General features: G+C 52.1%; 1 protein-coding gene across 1 annotated transcript; it reads left to right on the forward strand.

The window, feature by feature from the left end:
• Positions 1-1,714: 1,714 nt before the first annotated feature.
• On the forward strand, positions 1,715-15,822 carry SLC68A1 (solute carrier family 68 member 1). Its single transcript, XM_086752536.1, has 9 exons — positions 1,715-1,749; positions 7,933-8,201; positions 8,668-8,747; positions 9,539-9,988; positions 10,879-10,996; positions 11,989-12,085; positions 12,844-13,015; positions 13,585-13,778; positions 13,995-15,822. The coding sequence occupies exons 2-9, from the start codon at positions 8,037-8,039 to the stop codon at positions 14,246-14,248; spliced, it is 1,530 nt and encodes a 509-aa protein (XP_086608662.1). The 5' UTR covers positions 1,715-1,749; positions 7,933-8,036; the 3' UTR covers positions 14,249-15,822.
• The last annotated feature ends 401 nt before the right edge of the window (positions 15,823-16,223 follow it).

Below are 16,223 nucleotides of genomic sequence, written 5' to 3' on the forward strand. Positions count from 1 at the left end.
CAAGGTATGTGTCTTTGCTAGTGAGATGCCTTACAGAAAAAAAAAAAAAAAAAAAAATACAAATTCCCTCCCTCCTCCCCCCCAAAAAACTTGAACATAAGAACTCAAAGACAGAAGACACAGGTAAAGGAACAGCTAAAGTCAGCACATGAAACCAGTATTGAAAAACCTCAAAACCACTCACCAAAGCTTCAGGTTCTTTCTCAAAGCAGCAAAACACTATTACATTTTAAAGTAACAGACTAAATAGCACAGAAATAAGCCTACCACTGAGTACTTTAGAATTAAGTCCTACTTTTCTTCCTTGTTTTGCCCCCCAAGCTTTTTGCTCACACTCAGCTACCAGCAGCTAAGCTGGTATTTGTACTCACTGCTCATTCAGTAGGTTGTAATTAAGTAAGAAGCCGTACAAATGGCTCCCATCGGCACCACGTTATTGTAAGCACCTGCACTGTCATGGGCCTTTACAGGTACAGATGCCCACACAGGTTTAAAAAGGGCTACTAGGGCTGTAAGGTCAGCTTGTCACTGCTCAACACAACTGCTGCAGCACGGCACGGCACGGCACGGCACGGCACGGCACGACACACTCCTGAAGGACACGCAATGCCTTGCTGTGCTGCAGGTGATCTCAATAGCTGGAGCTAAATACCTACAAATCACTCTTTAATTACAAAACCTGCTAACTGCAATTAATTGCCTGGCTTCTATGAACTTATAAAGATGACCTGTTTAGGAAGTCCCTAGTAATTGTAACACACAAAAATGTTGGGAAGTATTTGTGATACAATGATACTTTTCTGAATGTTGCAATTGGGCTTTTGCCTGGGTTTTCCCTGGTGAAATTTGTGGATGGGGAATTTTTGGATGGGAGCGACCGTTGTGGTGAGAGGTGGAAGGTGATGCGTACAACAAAAACAGAGTTGCTTCTGTGAGAGAAAGTTCCAAAGAGAGATCTTAAATAATAAAGGGCAACAACAGTCTCTATTGAAATATACGGGATGTAATGTAAGTGAATCCTGGGAGAGAAGTCTAATCTCTAACGCCAGAGGCAAGCAGGGCGTTTGATGGATTACGGAGGTGGCTACCTGCCCCTGCACAGCTATGTTTATCGTTTTGCTTTCACTTTGCCATTTTGCAGTTTGGCATAACGCTCTTTTGAGGCTCCCTTAGAGCAGCTGGAGACGTTTAAGGTGAAAAGGCACCACGAGCCCAGCTGCCTTCACCAGGAGACATCTTGTGCTTCCCAGCGCCATTTCTCCTTCGGCTCCATGATGCCGGGGAGAGGGGCAGCAGTTCCCAGGGCGGCCTGCCCGGTGGAGGGCATCCCGAGGGCCAAGGCCTGGGATCACGGCGCCTTCGCTGCCCTCCTTGGCACTGGTGACAGTGTTGACACCGGTTTACACCGGCGGGTCCCAGCGGCCCGGCAACGTTTCCATGGCGACAAGCGCCCCGCCAGCCGGATGGATCATAGAGGAGCGACCCCGGGGAGCCCGTCCCCGCTGTCCGCTGGGGGCGGGGCTAATGCAAACGAGGCGGCCGAGGAAGCCGGCGCGGCTTCAGCCCCTTCCCAGCGAGGTGACCTCACACGAGATGGCGGCCGGGAGGGGGCGGCTTCACTTGCCAGGACGCAAGATGGCCTCGGGCCGGGGCCAGGCACGGGGCGGGGTCAGGAGGCCCGGAGGCGCGCATGCGCGGGCGTGCGGTGTGGTGGCGGAACGGCGGGGGTAGCGCCGGTAATGGACGGAGGTAGGAGGCGCTGAGGGGACGGCTGTGGGGAGGGGTGCGGCGCGGCGCCTTCCACACCCCAGTGCTGGCCTGGGTTTGTCTCCCCGCCTGCAGTGGGGCCACTCGGGTGGGGTGGGGGAGCCCCCTCTCAATGCAGTGGGGCAGTCCGGGTGGGGTGGGTTCCCCCCTCGCCCCCGCAGTGGGGCTGCCCCTGCGGAGTGGCAGGGTTCCCCCCTTCCTACATTGGTAGAACCCCGGCGTGTGCCTCCCCCCGTTACTCCGGACGGTCCCATGTGGGCCCGGGGGGTGTCCTCCCTCCCTGCTGTCAGTGCCCGCGGGCAGGGGCCTCGGTCCGTCTGTCCCCAGCTGTGGAGCCGGTCGGGGTCTGGCTCCCACCCCCTCGCAGGGTCCGGGCGAGGAGAGGTGGCCCTGGCATTACCGCAGGTGTGGAGCGGGGCTCTGGCCGCCACGTCCCTGTCACACCTTCCCCTCGCCTGCCAGCACGACCCCAGACGGGCCGTCCGCCGCCATGGAGGCTGCGAAACGATGGCTGTGCCCCTGCTCCTTTCTCTCCTGCGGCTGCTGGGCCTCTCCTCAGTGTGGGGAGACCCCGCGGATGGGGCGCTGAGGGCAGCACCACTACTGGGGTTTGGCCTTTTGGTGCCCAAAGAAATGGCGTCCCCGTTTCTGGCCTTGCTTCACAGGCGTCGGCTGGCTCCCCGCGTTCCTTTCCCGCACGTGGGACATCAGTTGCTTCAGTTGTGGGTGACCTAGTGCCGTGTTTTTCAGGCCTGAACGCCACAGAGATCTCTGGTGGCCTCAGTGGCTGGGCTTCCTTCAGTTAGTGGCGTGTGGCTGGCAGCCGAAGTCGGGGCGTTAGGAGGGCGACTGTGGCGCTGAAAGTTTGGCATAGGTAAAGAGTCTCCCTGGCGAGAAGATGGAGGTGGTGTAGCAGAAACTCCCAGTTGCTGCTTGCTTGGGTAGAGCGGTAAAAAGGACTTCTCACCTAGTGATTCTTATTAAGTCTGAACAAGAACAGGCTCTGTCTGTGTAGTCATCCCCTCTTCCAGCTTTTGTGATTCCACTTTTGGGTGTTGTTTTCAGTAAGGGTTTCATATCTACTTCTAAATCTGTAATTTGAGGCCAGAGTTACCTGCAATTGTCCCCCTACCAATGCTGCAGAAGTCCACTGCAGGATTAGCACTTACACTGATGGTAACGTCATGGGGAATCAGTTCTCTGTCTAATACATTTTCCTTATGCTGTAAAACAATGAATTGTTTAGAAAAGGGATGCAGAGTGTGCTGTTAAGTTAAATGCCTTACCAGATTCTAAGACTATGAGATCTGCTGGGTTGCCTCTATTAACGAACCTTGTAATCTCATTAGGGAATGAGATCTGATTTAACGAGATTGCTCTGCTGGAACACAGCTCCACAGAAACTACCAGCTGGTTCAAGATGTTAATTGTCATCTGTGTGGTAGTTCTCTTTACTTGTATGAACTCTGCAGGAGAGATGGCAGCATCTGATGGAAGCACATGATACCCTGTAATAAGAGTGTTACCCAACCTCTCATGGTACAGAGGCATCTGCAATTGTTGAATTGTAAACAGTACCAGGAAACGCCCTCATGGCCTCTTTGAAGTGGCACGTTTCCTTGCCTGATCCAGGTGGTATCAGGTTTTCAAAGACTGAATTGCTTTACTGTTCAGGTACCAGGCTGCTGTGAGTCTGCTGTTGGGGAGTTTGTTAATGTTTCACATGGGACTGTGTCTGGCATTCCCTCGAGACTCTCTGTTAGCAAGTGGATTATCTGGAGAAACATGATGTTAGGATTTCAGAAGTAGAAAGTGGAGAAAGAAATGGAGAAACTGAGTGTCTTGGAAATATATTCACCTCTAAGAGGGTGCATAGGATCAAAGTTTGGTCAGAGGAACCTAAATTTTGTGAAGTGTGTGGCTAGGTAGGAGTTTTCCTGTGATAGGAATATGATTGAGACTTCTTTTTGTTTAAGTGAAGGCTCTTTCAGTTTCATTCAATGACATAGCTTTGTGGAGGGATTTCCCTTCTTACTGAACAGAGTGCTGCCAGAATCTAAGTAGCCTCTGCAGTGTCTGTGCTTTGGAGGCCTCCTGGGGTACCATGTGTGGGGTGGGAAAAAGTGTGTGGAACCTGGTCTGTGCTTACAAAGTGGACTTGTCTCTGACACATAAGCCTGACCAGATGAAGACATGCACGACCATTTTCTCTGACCAAGAATGTCACTTACGGGGTCTGTGAGGAATTGATGTGCCCATCAGCACCAGGCACGGTGCTGGGACAGGTCACAGGGCAGCAGCTCTCTCACAGGTGCAGCTGCAGCCCAGCTTCCCTGTGGATGGGACTGGACCATGAGCAGCCCAGTCCTGTCTGGCCGTGAGGAATGTCTAGAAACAGGGTCCCCCTCCTGGGTGGCTTATCCAGCTGGTGGATTTATTGTGTTGCATATGCAGAGACACAGGGCTGGTATATTTTTATGGCCCTCTGCTTTAGCTAGTAAGCCACCCAAAATCCAGAATATGCAGCAGGGGTGGCGTAGTGATGGCTGGAACAAGCACAGACATATGCAGAAGTATTATTTGGGATATTCCAGCCTGCATTACCCACATAGTGGAGAATGAACAGGAGAGTCATCCTGTTACTGCGGTCATGTCTGCAGATGACTATTTCAGGTTCCTGAGTGGCAACTTCAGTGTATGGGAATCATCTGGCCCTGCTTAAAAGACTGGGTTAGGGCAAGATTCGTGCATATGGCTCTGCTGCCAACTCAGTACAACCGGCTTCAGCTGTGGAAGGCTGGAGCTCAGCCTTGTTGTAAGGCCAAAGGGTTGCTGAATTGCCATGGGACATGATGACTTGTCAATCCAGCGGTGAGCTGGCTAGGAAGTTAGAGCAGATGTGCGAGTCCCAAGCTGTGGTGTGCTTCTAGCTGCCGTACGCCAGCACTCTCAAACAAAAGCAATGCTTTCCTGGTAGCCAGTATTGAAACTTCCTTCTCGAAAAGATAAGATCTGCAAACGTCACTGGCAGGAGCAACGCCAGATGTCACATGCGGAGGTGGAAGTTTCTGAAATAAAAGCTAGTTGCTTTCTAATTTACGAGCTTGTTGCTTTGTGACTGTGCGTTAGAAGTTCGGCATGAATGAATGATAGCTATGCCCTCCTGCAGCTCCTCTTCCCATTACTACTTAAAACCTAAAGTTGAAAAGTTCTGACATACTCCATGATTAATTCTCCATCCCAAGGAAAAGGTTACGAAAATACCAGTGTGGCGAGCTTAAATAACACAGTGCTTTGGCTGTTGGGGCAAAATCTACTTTTTATGGACATCTATGATTTGTTTCTTTTCATCTGCACATTTGCAGATGAGGAGAGAAAATAAAAAATGACCTAACTATCCCAGCAAAGTGAAATCATTTACAAATGTCAGCTGGCTGGAGGGGTGCGCATCTGTGAGGGAGCAGAAGGAGAAGTGGAACTTCACCTACTTTAAACAGTGCCTTAGCATATAAGTGACAAAATGAGGTGTCTCTGGAAACTTCAGCAGCTGTGGTTTGTGCAACATGTACCCATCCAAATGATGCTTCACTAAGCACACATGTAAAGTGCAGCGCTGAGGACCAAGCCTAGGGCGGACTGTGTGTTCAAACAGGAGTTGGGTAGCGAACTGGAGTCCAGGTTAAGAATAGCCTTAGCAGGTCAGACCCTTGGTCTGTCTCACCCCGTGTTCTGCCCCATGGCAGCAGCAGGTGATGCTATTTAGGGGGAGAGCACATGAGCCTGGCCACTGTCTGTGGGCCTTTCCACTTGTCCGCTCCCAGCATGTGCAGCCCTCAAAGTAGGGGTGCTAGAGGGAATTTCTCTGCCTGTTCCTTTAGTAGCTGTGTGCAGCTGTTCTCCATGAATTTGTCTAATTCTTTGAAGCTGCCGCCCATCTCTGCAACCTCCTTTGGCAGCAAATGTCAGCTGTTTGCTACGTGCCAGGTGTAGAAGTATTTTTGTGTGCTTTAAACCAATTTCCTGCTAGTTACAGTGAGTGCTCCCAGTTCTGGTGTCCTGGGCACACAACAGTTCCACCTTCACCTTATCCACTGCGTGTGGGGCTCTGAAAGCCTTGATCGTGTTTCCCTGCAGCCTTTCCTGTCTGCCTGAAGAGTCCCAGCTGTTCAGTCTTTCTTCAGCAGGCAGCTGCCTCAGTCCCTTGATTGTTTTAGTTGCCCTTCTTTGATCTCCCTCGTTTCTGCGTCTCAGGAAGTTTGTAGTGAGGTTAGGTGTGCACACAGTGGTCGAGGTTGGGATCCACTGAGGTTACAGATGGTACAAAATGATGCAGTCCGCTTGTTCTCCATCCTGTTCACATGGGTGCCCAGCACTCTGGGGGCTTCCTCTGCCCTTGAACCAGTCCTCCCCAGAAGGCTCTTGGGGAGAGACACAGGACTCATCTGTGGGTCAGTTGGCTTAGCTCTTCTTTCTTCTTAACCTTTATCTTTACACATCACAAATTCTTGATTCCTTTTCAATCCATGACCATACAAAATGCAATTTCCTCTTGAGGCTTGTCTGTCTTTAATTACACCTAGAAAAGTTCATTGTCTGGCTGAATTCCCCTCCAACAGTGTCTTCCTTTTATCTGGCAGTGGATTTTGGCATGACGAGGGTGCAGAATGGTGGCTCCACTCCACTCGGGCTCTGCAGTTGGATCCAGTTGAGGTCTAATGCTTTGGCTGGGAGTGGAGCTGCTGAGCAGTTTCAATCTAGTGACGTAATTGATTGGAACAAATGCTGTTCCTGTTCCTTCTGAGCTAGTTATGAGGAATTCCTTGGGCTAGGCAGAGCGGATGGTTACTTTTGCTTTTCTAATCTTGCCTAGAAGTGGTCGGACTCGTGGCTTCTGGGAAGTGCTGAATGGGACTGAAGTTTCATACCCAGCCGTTTATTCTTCCCCTTGATCTTCTGTTTGGACTTGCTGCAGCTGATGTTGCAAGCCTGAGAAGGCTGGGTTGGTGCGTGGTTTCCCGTTTCTGATTTGCTCACTTATCCGGCGTTGTGGAGTTGTCCCCACGAGGCGTCTCTGTTGCATGAGTGTGGACCCTGGAGGGCTGAAACGGGAGTGACGTCCAGCCCTTTATCTTGCTTATGACAATGTTAAGATAGTGACCCTGTTGTCACCTGTCATGTGTATGCTGTGAACAGAGCTTCTTAGGACGGCACGGGCTGGAGAAGCTGACTTACGCTGATTGAAGAACCCTCAGCGTCTCACCAGATACATGAGTGCGTCTGAAGAGGTGCTTTCTGTTTTGGTCTGTAGCAACTTGAATGTGAGAGGAGGCTCAGTCTGAAAATCATGAGAGTACATCGTGGGAGGACGATGGTCCTTGTGAACAGGCAGCTGCTTGTTCTGGCATAAGGCTGCTGTTCCCACTTGTTTTATTTCCACATATATCGCTGTCCAGCCAAAGCATCTTTCTGTCGGACACCGATCCTAAAATTCAGGTCACCCCAAGACAAGCTGGACAGCTGCTAAGCGAGTTTGGTTGCCTTTGTTTCATGACAGCAGCTTGTCTGCTGCCTGCTGTCTTGTTCTGGCCGTGTCTCTTCATGCCACAAAGCAGCAACAGTGCTGGCCATAAATATCTCCTGTCTGAGCCAGCCCAGGTGCAGTCTGCTGTGACTGCCTGGGGAAAGCAGCGTGCACGTGTGAGATTACATCACAGCTGTTGTCATTTTTATTTAGCTAAAAATTTACACCAGTACCTAAAAATGTCAGTGACTAGGTGTGTTTTCTGAAGCTGCTGTGTTGTTTGCAGCCATCTAGCTTGACTCTTCCTGTGACCTTGCCTTTAAAGACTTTGAAAGAGGTAATCAGCTACTTGCTGGATGACAAAGAACATTACAGGGTAAAGGACAGGGCAGCCTGCGCACGAGGAGACAGTTGTACACCCAGGAGCCCGCAGCCTGGCCTCAGCTTAATGAAACAGCTTTAGTGCAGCAGACAGCTTTTCGTCTCTTAAATCCCCCCTAATCCACTTTTGAACAGCTCTTTAAAGCAATATGAATTCTGATCTCTGCTGGCACAGATTTGCCAATTAATTTTATTCAACTTTTAGTTCATTTAAGAAATTGTGTCTGGTTTTATTTTATTTTATTATTTTTTCTCTCTTGCAGAAGCAACAATGGGTTGGCCCCAACAAAGATGTAGCAGGTGTTGGGAGAAGACATCTCACCTGAAATGGAGGTGATCGAGGGAGCCGAGCGCTGACTGCACCAACATGGGGTTGCGACTGTTGGCTGGTCTTTTTCATTTGCCCACTGCAGTGATCTATGGTTCCCTGTCGCTGTTTGTTTCCATTTTGCACAACGTGTTCCTCCTGTACTACGTGGACACCTTTGTCTCTGTTTACAAGATCGATAAACTGTCCTTTTGGATAGGAGAGGTTAGTCTTTTCCATAGGCTTCTGCTCTCTTAAGTAAGAAATTCTGAAACCAAGACAGCTCCTTGCTAGAAGTGGGAAGAGCGTTAGGTGTAACAGCAGCGTTCCCCTTTGGATAGGGAGCATGGGAGCCTTCTGAGTGCTAACTTGGGCTTTCCAGTTTTCCCTACTTACATAAACAGTGAATAAGCTGGGATAGAAAACCCAAAGACTGATCTTGAGACTGCCTTTCCTCTGGGGATGTCAGGGTGTTTCACAAGCAGGGAAAACCACTGGCCTGGCTGTGTTCATCTGGCAGGTGCCCCAGTCAGGGGAGTTGTACAGCGGTGATGGGGCGGGGAAGGTGCGCTGGGACGGTTCCGGCTGGTTGTTCACCACGCCAGCTCAGCGCTGCTTGCTTCAGTAACAGAACTGAGTCTTTGCAGGAACTGTCCTGTGGTTTGTTTCACTGTCCTGTTTTCTGTCCTAGACCGTGTTTCTGATCTGGAACAGCCTCAATGACCCTCTCTTTGGCTGGCTGAGTGACCGGGTGTTCCTTAGCACACAGCAGTAAGTTAAGTTCCACTTCCAGCAGAGGCTGGGAAGTCATTTAGTCTTTGAGGGAGACAATGTCAAATTGGCAGCTTTAAAACAATGGCACGGGAGTGGTTTCTGGGGCATGGAACTCTTCAATACCTCCTTTTCCTGGTATCTTTGAAGTTCAGTGTTCTTTGCATGTTATTTCAGTATCTGGCTGTATAGAGGAAGTCACACACCTATCAAGTAGATGTGACCCTGACCCTTAACAGTCACATGGGTGGTACGGAACCTAAAATATAGGCATCTGAAACCTCAAGCCTCTGCTATATGAGCAAGCCTCTTAGTGGTGTGTTGGAAAGTATCTGTGTGTGGTTTGGGAAACACAAGGTGGGGAATGGGCAATTATTTCCACCTGGAATGCCTTAGACCAGTTGTTCCCAGACTCCTTGGATCATGGATCGCTGTTGGCCGTTAGCATTTCTCATGTATTTATGTCAAGCTTTTAATGAAAATCATGGTGTGGCTTCCTGCAAGTAGTAAAAATTTTAAGTGCTCATTGAAATAATTTGCATTGTCCACAGCACATACAGTGCAGCACTATTAGGGAGAGACTTGCTTTCCTTCATGCTTTTTAGCCTTCTTAAACCTGTAGTTTCAGGGTATTCACATACTATCTGAGAAGGTACCTGATGAGGGTGCTTGTTGTGTGAGCAAAAGCTGTATTTGTGTTTAGGCCACTTACATATCTTCCTTGGAGAGGAGAATACATGGTCATGCAGGGTTTTGTCCAGGTGTCTAAAGTTTTTTGTCTTCTCTTGCAGGCCAGGAGCAGAGATTTCCTCCCCAGAAGTAGTTCTGAAGAGGCTCAGAGCACTAAGCCACAATGGCCCCCTCTTTGCCATCTCTTTCCTGGCTTTCTGGGTTGCCTGGGCTCATCCTGGTTTGCAGTTCCTTCTTTGCCTTTGCATGTACGACAGCTTTCTCACCATGGTCGACCTCCATCACAACGCCTTGCTCGCGGACCTGGCTGTTTCAGCAAAAGACAGGACTAGCCTCAACTTTTACTGCTCCCTCTTCAGTGCCATAGGCTCCCTCTCTGTCTTCATGTCCTACGCCGTGTGGAACAAAGAGGACTTCTTTTCCTTTCGCATATTTTGCGTTGTGCTGGCCTTCTGCTCCATTGTTGGTTTTACCCTGTCCACACAGCTGCTTCGCCAGCGGTTTGAGACTGATGGGAAGGAGAAATGGGACCAGGAATCAACCCTGAAAGAGTAAGTGTCACCAGTTCTGCAGCAGGGACAAAAGCCTGGCATAGATCTGTAGAGTCCTGTGATGCACTGCAGCAAACTAAATGTGTGGGAACATCCAGGATGAGGCAGATTTTTGTTAATCATCTCTGGTTCTTGTCTGTTGATACAGTTTTCAGAAGCACCTCTTTTACACTGGCTCCTAAGGCCCTCTGAAAATAGGACAAAACTATCTTGTGACACCCCTGGTCCAAACTGGAGGCAGAGCCCTGACCTGCTGTATGGCCCATCCAGTGTTTGGAACATGAGTTACTATCTAGAGCACCCAGTGAGGCCTGTGAGTGGCAAAATGTCAGAAGCAGCTTATCATGACAGCATTCCTGCTTGAGCATGAGACCACCTTGCTGCCCATTTCCTATGAAGTTGGACAAGTGAATGTCTCTTACCCTTTTGCTCGCTTTAGCTATCTGATAGTGGCTGGACTGTTGGTGGGCCACAACGCAGCTGGTTTTCCCTGTTCAGCTCCCTTGCTTTTCCTTGGGCTGCCTCACTTGTTGTCTCTTGTTGAGCTGCCAGCCTTATGCTGTACTAACACAGCAGATCCTGATGAGATCTGCCAGGTGAGCTAACCTCAGGGATCTGGAAGAGGAGCATATGCATAGTGGAATGGCTGATCAGAGGAGAATGCTTTTATGGACAGCAATCTGTATTTTGGTTTCAAAAGACAAATGTTCTTTGGGAGACCTGTTGCCTGTGGTTCTTGCTAGCAATAAGCAAACATTGTTGTAGACTCTACTGTTTTGATTTGTCCAGGGAGAGGGAAGGTTGGGATGGGAGACACAGAGAGAGCTGGGGGCTCTCCCCTGCTTGGTGTGAGCGATTAATGGTTGGGTTTTTTTCCTCCTCTCCTTTAGGCTGTACATTGAGAAACTCTCCGTCCCCCAGGAGAAGAGGATCACCCTGGCAGAGTATCTCCAGCAGCTCTCCCGGCATCGCAACTTCCTCTGGTTTGTCTGCATGAACCTCGTCCAGGTAGGCGCAGCAGCGACATGTTGTGATTCAGAGGATGAGCGCTGGCTCTGGCTGTTTGAGATGGTGATTCAGCAGTATGTGAGTTCCACAGGAAGGGCAGAGGTGTTTCCAGCACCCGCTTGCTCTTGGAGCCTCCTGCACGTGCTGGCTGATTCAGCAGTTGGTAGCCACTCTCCCTGCTTGTGACCCAAGAACACTTCCTGAGCAAGCTGTGGGGTGCTTCTTCCTCTGTCTGCAGCGTAGGCTGGATTACGGGCGCTGGCTGCCCCATCTGGGGTGCAGAAGCATGAGGCCTGGCTTGTGGTGGGGACGAGTTCAGGAGTACAGTTTTCTGGCATGGCTGCCACCATAGTCTCCTCCTCCTTCTGCTTTCCTGAGGCCCACATCACTGTTCTCACTGTCCAGCTGGATCCACCTCCCAGCTGGCTTTTGCCATTTCTGTTCTTCATGCTCTTCAATGATTACTACCAAATTCCGGCAGCCTGCCCAGCTTTCCTCGTGTGTTGCAATCAGTGCCCATCTCCTGGGGGATCCCTCAGTTCCTCTCAGAGCAGCATCAAGAGCCTGCCTGCCTCTTTGTCTTCGAGCCTTGCTGCTGCTTTCTTCTTGTCCCCTTGATAGCTGCCTCCTCCCTCCTGCCGTGCTGCTGTCTCACCCAAACCCTTGTGGTCGCTGCTGTCGTCTCGTTGGCCTGCCTGCCCCAGCAGCGCTGTGTGCCGAGCGGGTGCCCCAAGGGCAATGCCTTGGTAGCTGGAAAGTGGTACTGACCCCAGGCATGCAGGCTGGTGGTGTTGGAGCTTTGCCGTCTCAGCCTACAGTGTTGTGAACTCCACAGCCAACTCTTGCTCTGCTGAAGTACTCCAGATCCATCCTGCATGGTCCCTTGGCACAGGCCTCCTAGGATAACAGAGCCCAGAGGGCTGTTAGCTTTTTTTTTTTTCTCTCTTACTGCCATTCCTGCTGACCAGCTTGTCTGCATGCTGCCTTCACAGGTTTTTCACTGCCACTTTAACAGCAACTTCTTCCCTCTGTTCCTGGAGCACCTGCTGTCAGACCAGATCTCTGTCTCTACTGGATCCTTCCTCCTTGGTGAGTCTCAGGTGGGACTGGAGGGAACAGCCAGCTTGGGGCCTGGCCCGAGTCTGGATTCACTTTTCCCAGACTCCATCTGGGGAGAGGTGTACTCACACACTGGTTTCTGGGCTGTCGGATTTGCACATGCTCACACCCCACATGCTTCCCTGGGACCTCCAAGTCATCCTTTCTGGGCACAAGAGAAGTAACTTAGAGCTTTTTCTACTGGTGACGAGCCCAGTGTGCTGGACTTAGGCCTAGACCCCATACAGGTATTGTGCTCAGCGTTAGTGGCTGCAGGTAGTGTCCCCAGGATGCAGCAGGGAACACAGCCCTGAATTTAATTCCTTTCTCTCTATGGCATATGGACCATTTCCAGGCTGCCACAGATCTGTGGGCACTGGTCCTAGAGTTACCCTGGGAGGGTTCTGTGTGGGCCAGGTCTGCTTGTGCTGTCCTGTCCCTCTCATTTCTGCTCCAGGGCTGAGTACCAGCCTCTGCATGACAATGGGCAAGTCTTTTTTTTTCCTTCCTGCCCATGAGGTTGATGGAAGAAGACCTCCCTCTGTAGGAAGTGTGTGCTGGTGTGCTGTGCCACAAAGCCGCTGAGGAAATCTGCTGCAGCCTTCTGTATGCGTGTGGGGGCTGTTCCGTACTTTGTATCCTACAGCTCTGCCGGCGATAGCCAGCCCTGTCCCCTCTCTCGGTACTGGTCCTGGGGGCATGGTGGGTACAGAAACTCCCTCAAGCTCTTTGTGCCTGTTTCTGTTCAGGTGTTTCCTACATTGCCCCCCATCTCAACAACCTCTATTTCCTGTCCCTCTGCCGCCGCTGTGGGGTTTATGCTGTGGTGCGAGGACTTTTCTTCCTGAAGCTGGCTCTCAGTGTTGTCATGCTCCTCGCAGGACCTGATCAGGTCTACCTGCTCTGCATCTTCATTGCCAGGTAGGCAGGCAGCACTTGCTTCCCCTGCTCTCTGCCACCCGGGTGGGGAGATGACTTGTCTGTGTTTTATGGAGGGGAGTGGGAGGTTGGGGGCAGTAGTCATGGTCGCACAGAAGCCATGTGGCTGCCAGCTGTGACCGCACCCGAGCTTGGGACAGATCACTGCAGAATGCACTGGCTGTGCCTGCGGCAGAGCGAGGGAGGCAGTGATGTTCAGGAGGACGGAGACCTAGCAGGGCTGGTGGCAGCTTGCAACTGCTGAGCTGAGCTACTCTGCAGCCTCCCTGCAGCCATAGCTCTCAGCGCTGCAGCAGCCTGTTAGCCACTGGCCCAGAGTGTCCTGTCCCCAGGCCTGTCTGTGTGGCAGGTCAGGACTGATCCAAGGCATTGCTACAGGGTATACAAGGCTTATTGCTAGCAGTGTTCCCTGCCTGTAACCAAGGCTTCTGAAATTCTTATTTTAAGTGTTGGGGAACCTTTCTCATCCCTCTCTCCATTTTCTCTGGTCTCTCACCTACTCCCATCGTTTCTTGGTGCCCTTATTCAGTGCTTTGCCTGTTGTTCTGCAGCAACCGGGTGTTCACAGAAGGGACCTGTAAGTTGCTCAACCTGGTGGTCACTGACTTGGTGGACGAGGACCTAGTCCTGAACCGTAGGAAGCAGGCGGCCTCAGCGCTGCTCTTTGGGATGGTGGCTCTGGTCACCAAGCCAGGCCAGACCTTCGCCCCTCTGATCGGCACCTGGCTGCTCTGTGCGTACACAGGTAAGTCTGCTCCTGGGGAAAGCAGTGGGGCAGGAGAGGGCAGACCTGTGAGTCCCGCGTCCTCCACCATGTCCTGTGCCCTGGGTGGGTGCAGAGGGCTCTTGCAGTTGCTAAGCTGTGCCTGGTCTCTGCATCTCCAAGGCCAATCATGCAGAGAGAATGGACAAGGATCCATCCCCACTGTCCCCAGTCTCACAAACTCTTCTCTGACGCCAGGCTACGACATCTTCCAGCGCAGCCCCTTGAGCAATGTGGTGAGTGCCCAGCCGAAGCTGGAGTCTGCCGCAGCCTTGGAGCCAACTCTTCGCCAGGGCTGCTTTTACCTCCTTGTCTTCGTACCCATCACATGCGCACTGCTGCAGCTCCTCAGCTGGTCTCAGTTCAGCTTGCATGGGAAGCGTCTGCAGATGGTGAAGGCTCAGCGCCAAAGCCTGACGCAAGGCCGAGCACCAGAAGTCAAAATGATCTAGGGGTGCCTGAGCCCCTGGGGTGTTGCTGATTCCAGGCTGGTGCAGGGATTGCAGGCTGAGAAACCCCAATGTTTACGGTTCGACTGTGAAATGCTGTAACACCAGTGTTTACTCATACCAGGAGGTGGTTGCTGGGGAGGGCGGAGAAATTTCAGTGTGTGAGGGGCCTGGGACAGATTGCTTGGCTGTAGGAGCCAGAACATTTTATCCTAGCCTGTCCCAGGGAGCAGAGGGCAGCTCATCCCAGCAGGGAGGTGCTGGGTTGCAGCGCGTGCTGGAGACAGCCACATCCCCGGTGTGGTCCTCTGCCCTGGGCATGGCCTTGGGGAACTGCAGCCTCTCTGGCTGAGCAGGAGGAGACTGCACAGGGAGCCCTTCCTTGCTTAGAGCCCTGCAGTTTTGGCGAGTGGAGTAGGAGGCTCCTGAGGGATGCAGTGACCGAGGGGATGATTGCAGGACAGCAGGAACAGGGATGAGAGAACCCGAAGGCCGTTTCCAGTAGCTGGTATAACCCCTCCTACGTACAGTGTTGCGGTTGTTGGACCAAATCCACCCTTAGACATTTATTGTTCCCAGGACAATATCCTGCACAGCCAGGGTCTGCTGGCTGTGCCTGTTTTATGCTGAGGCTCCCTCCTTCGTGGCCTTGCACAGGCTGGGCTGGGAAAGGGGCTGGGCTTGAACTGGGCTCAGAGCCTTGAGCTGGAACATCTCGTCTGGCATCCCGTTGCCTGTATTTATCCCTCCTCTCCCCTCTGCAGCCCCATCCGGTCAGTGCTGTCACACAACTGTGCCATGAGCCCCCTCCCATGCTGACTGGGGCTGTGGGGCCAAGGTCAGGGAACCACCCCCTAACCCAGCCGATGGAAGCGCTGCCCTGCTCAGGGCTGTCCCAGGTGCCCCAGTGAGGCAGCCTGGCGCCTTCCCTTCTTGCAGGGGGAGAGCACAGCCTGGAGGAGACACCAGGTCTTGCTTTAGTGCCTTCGATTCCTCTTCAGAGCCTATCTGACACAACGCTGGGCAGTCACAGGGTTGAGATTTTTTACCTCTGGGAGGAGACAGACACCTCATCTCCTCTCTGCTTGAAATGGTGCCCCAGAGTTTGATCATCTCATCCGGCTGCAGAGCCATGGACCCAAGGAGGAGAGCAGGTGGTTTGGTCTCACTGGTTCCATCTGGGAGCAGATGGGGCAGGCAGTCACCAAAGGGATGCCTGAGGTGAGGGAGTGTCTGTTCAATCCCTGCACTGTGTTTGGGGGCAGGCAGGAGAGATATGCCAAAGCAGGGCTCTGCCCTGTGCGTCCCTGCAGGAGGAGGGAGTGTGCAGGCAGCATTTGAAGGCTGCTGTATGCTTAGGGGCGTGCTGTTCCTGGTCAGTGCCAGGTTCCCTCTGGGGTCTCAGCCCACAAACCTGCCGTCCTGCCTCGGGACACGGCTGCCTTCTGTCTTGGACCAAGACATTCGTACTGCGAGGCTTTGGTAGCTCTTGATGGTTCAATAAGTTATTTGTGCGATGTCTAACAAAGTTTGAGAATGATTCTTCATTTCATAAATTAAAGATGATCTTTTCAGTACTGCTGGGTGATTTTTCTGGCAGGTGGATCTCACTTGGCTGGGTTTGTGTGGTGCTGCAGGGGCACAGCTGTGGTTACATGGGAGAAAAGGGGACTGCTCCTCTCCAGCAGCACTGCGCTGGTGCTTAGCCCTGTTTCGGGGGGTGGGGGGGGGGGTGAAGGTCGGCAGGCAGAGGGGAGCAGCAGGCTTGTGTATCGCCTGCCTAGTGGGGGAAGGTGAGTCACTCACAGCTGCTGCTCTGGGCTGGGGACAGCCACAGGCCTGGGACCTGTGCTGCCTTCCCATGCCCCCAGGCCTGCCTGTGAGCAAAGCTTGCCCTGTGAGTGCTTGGGCTGCCCTGAGTGACAGCTTCTCTCCCCCTCCACTGCCCTTGACCTGTCTGCAGTGGGAAATGTAACAT

Source organism: Chlamydotis macqueenii, chromosome 7 (genome assembly GCF_036417535.1).
Source record: "Chlamydotis macqueenii isolate bChlMac1 chromosome 7, bChlMac1.mat, whole genome shotgun sequence".
NCBI classification, from domain to species: domain Eukaryota; kingdom Metazoa; phylum Chordata; class Aves; order Otidiformes; family Otididae; genus Chlamydotis; species Chlamydotis macqueenii.

Coding starts and splice junctions, on each gene's coding strand:
- SLC68A1 (XM_086752536.1), top strand. CDS start 8,037: ATGGGGTTGCGACTGTTGGCTGGTCTTTTTCATTTGCCCACTGCAGTG. Junction 9,989..10,878: donor CAGGAATCAACCCTGAAAGA/GTAAGTGTCACC, acceptor CCTCTCCTTTAG/GCTGTACATTGAGAAACTCT. Junction 13,779..13,994: donor GCTGCTCTGTGCGTACACAG/GTAAGTCTGCTC, acceptor CTCTGACGCCAG/GCTACGACATCTTCCAGCGC.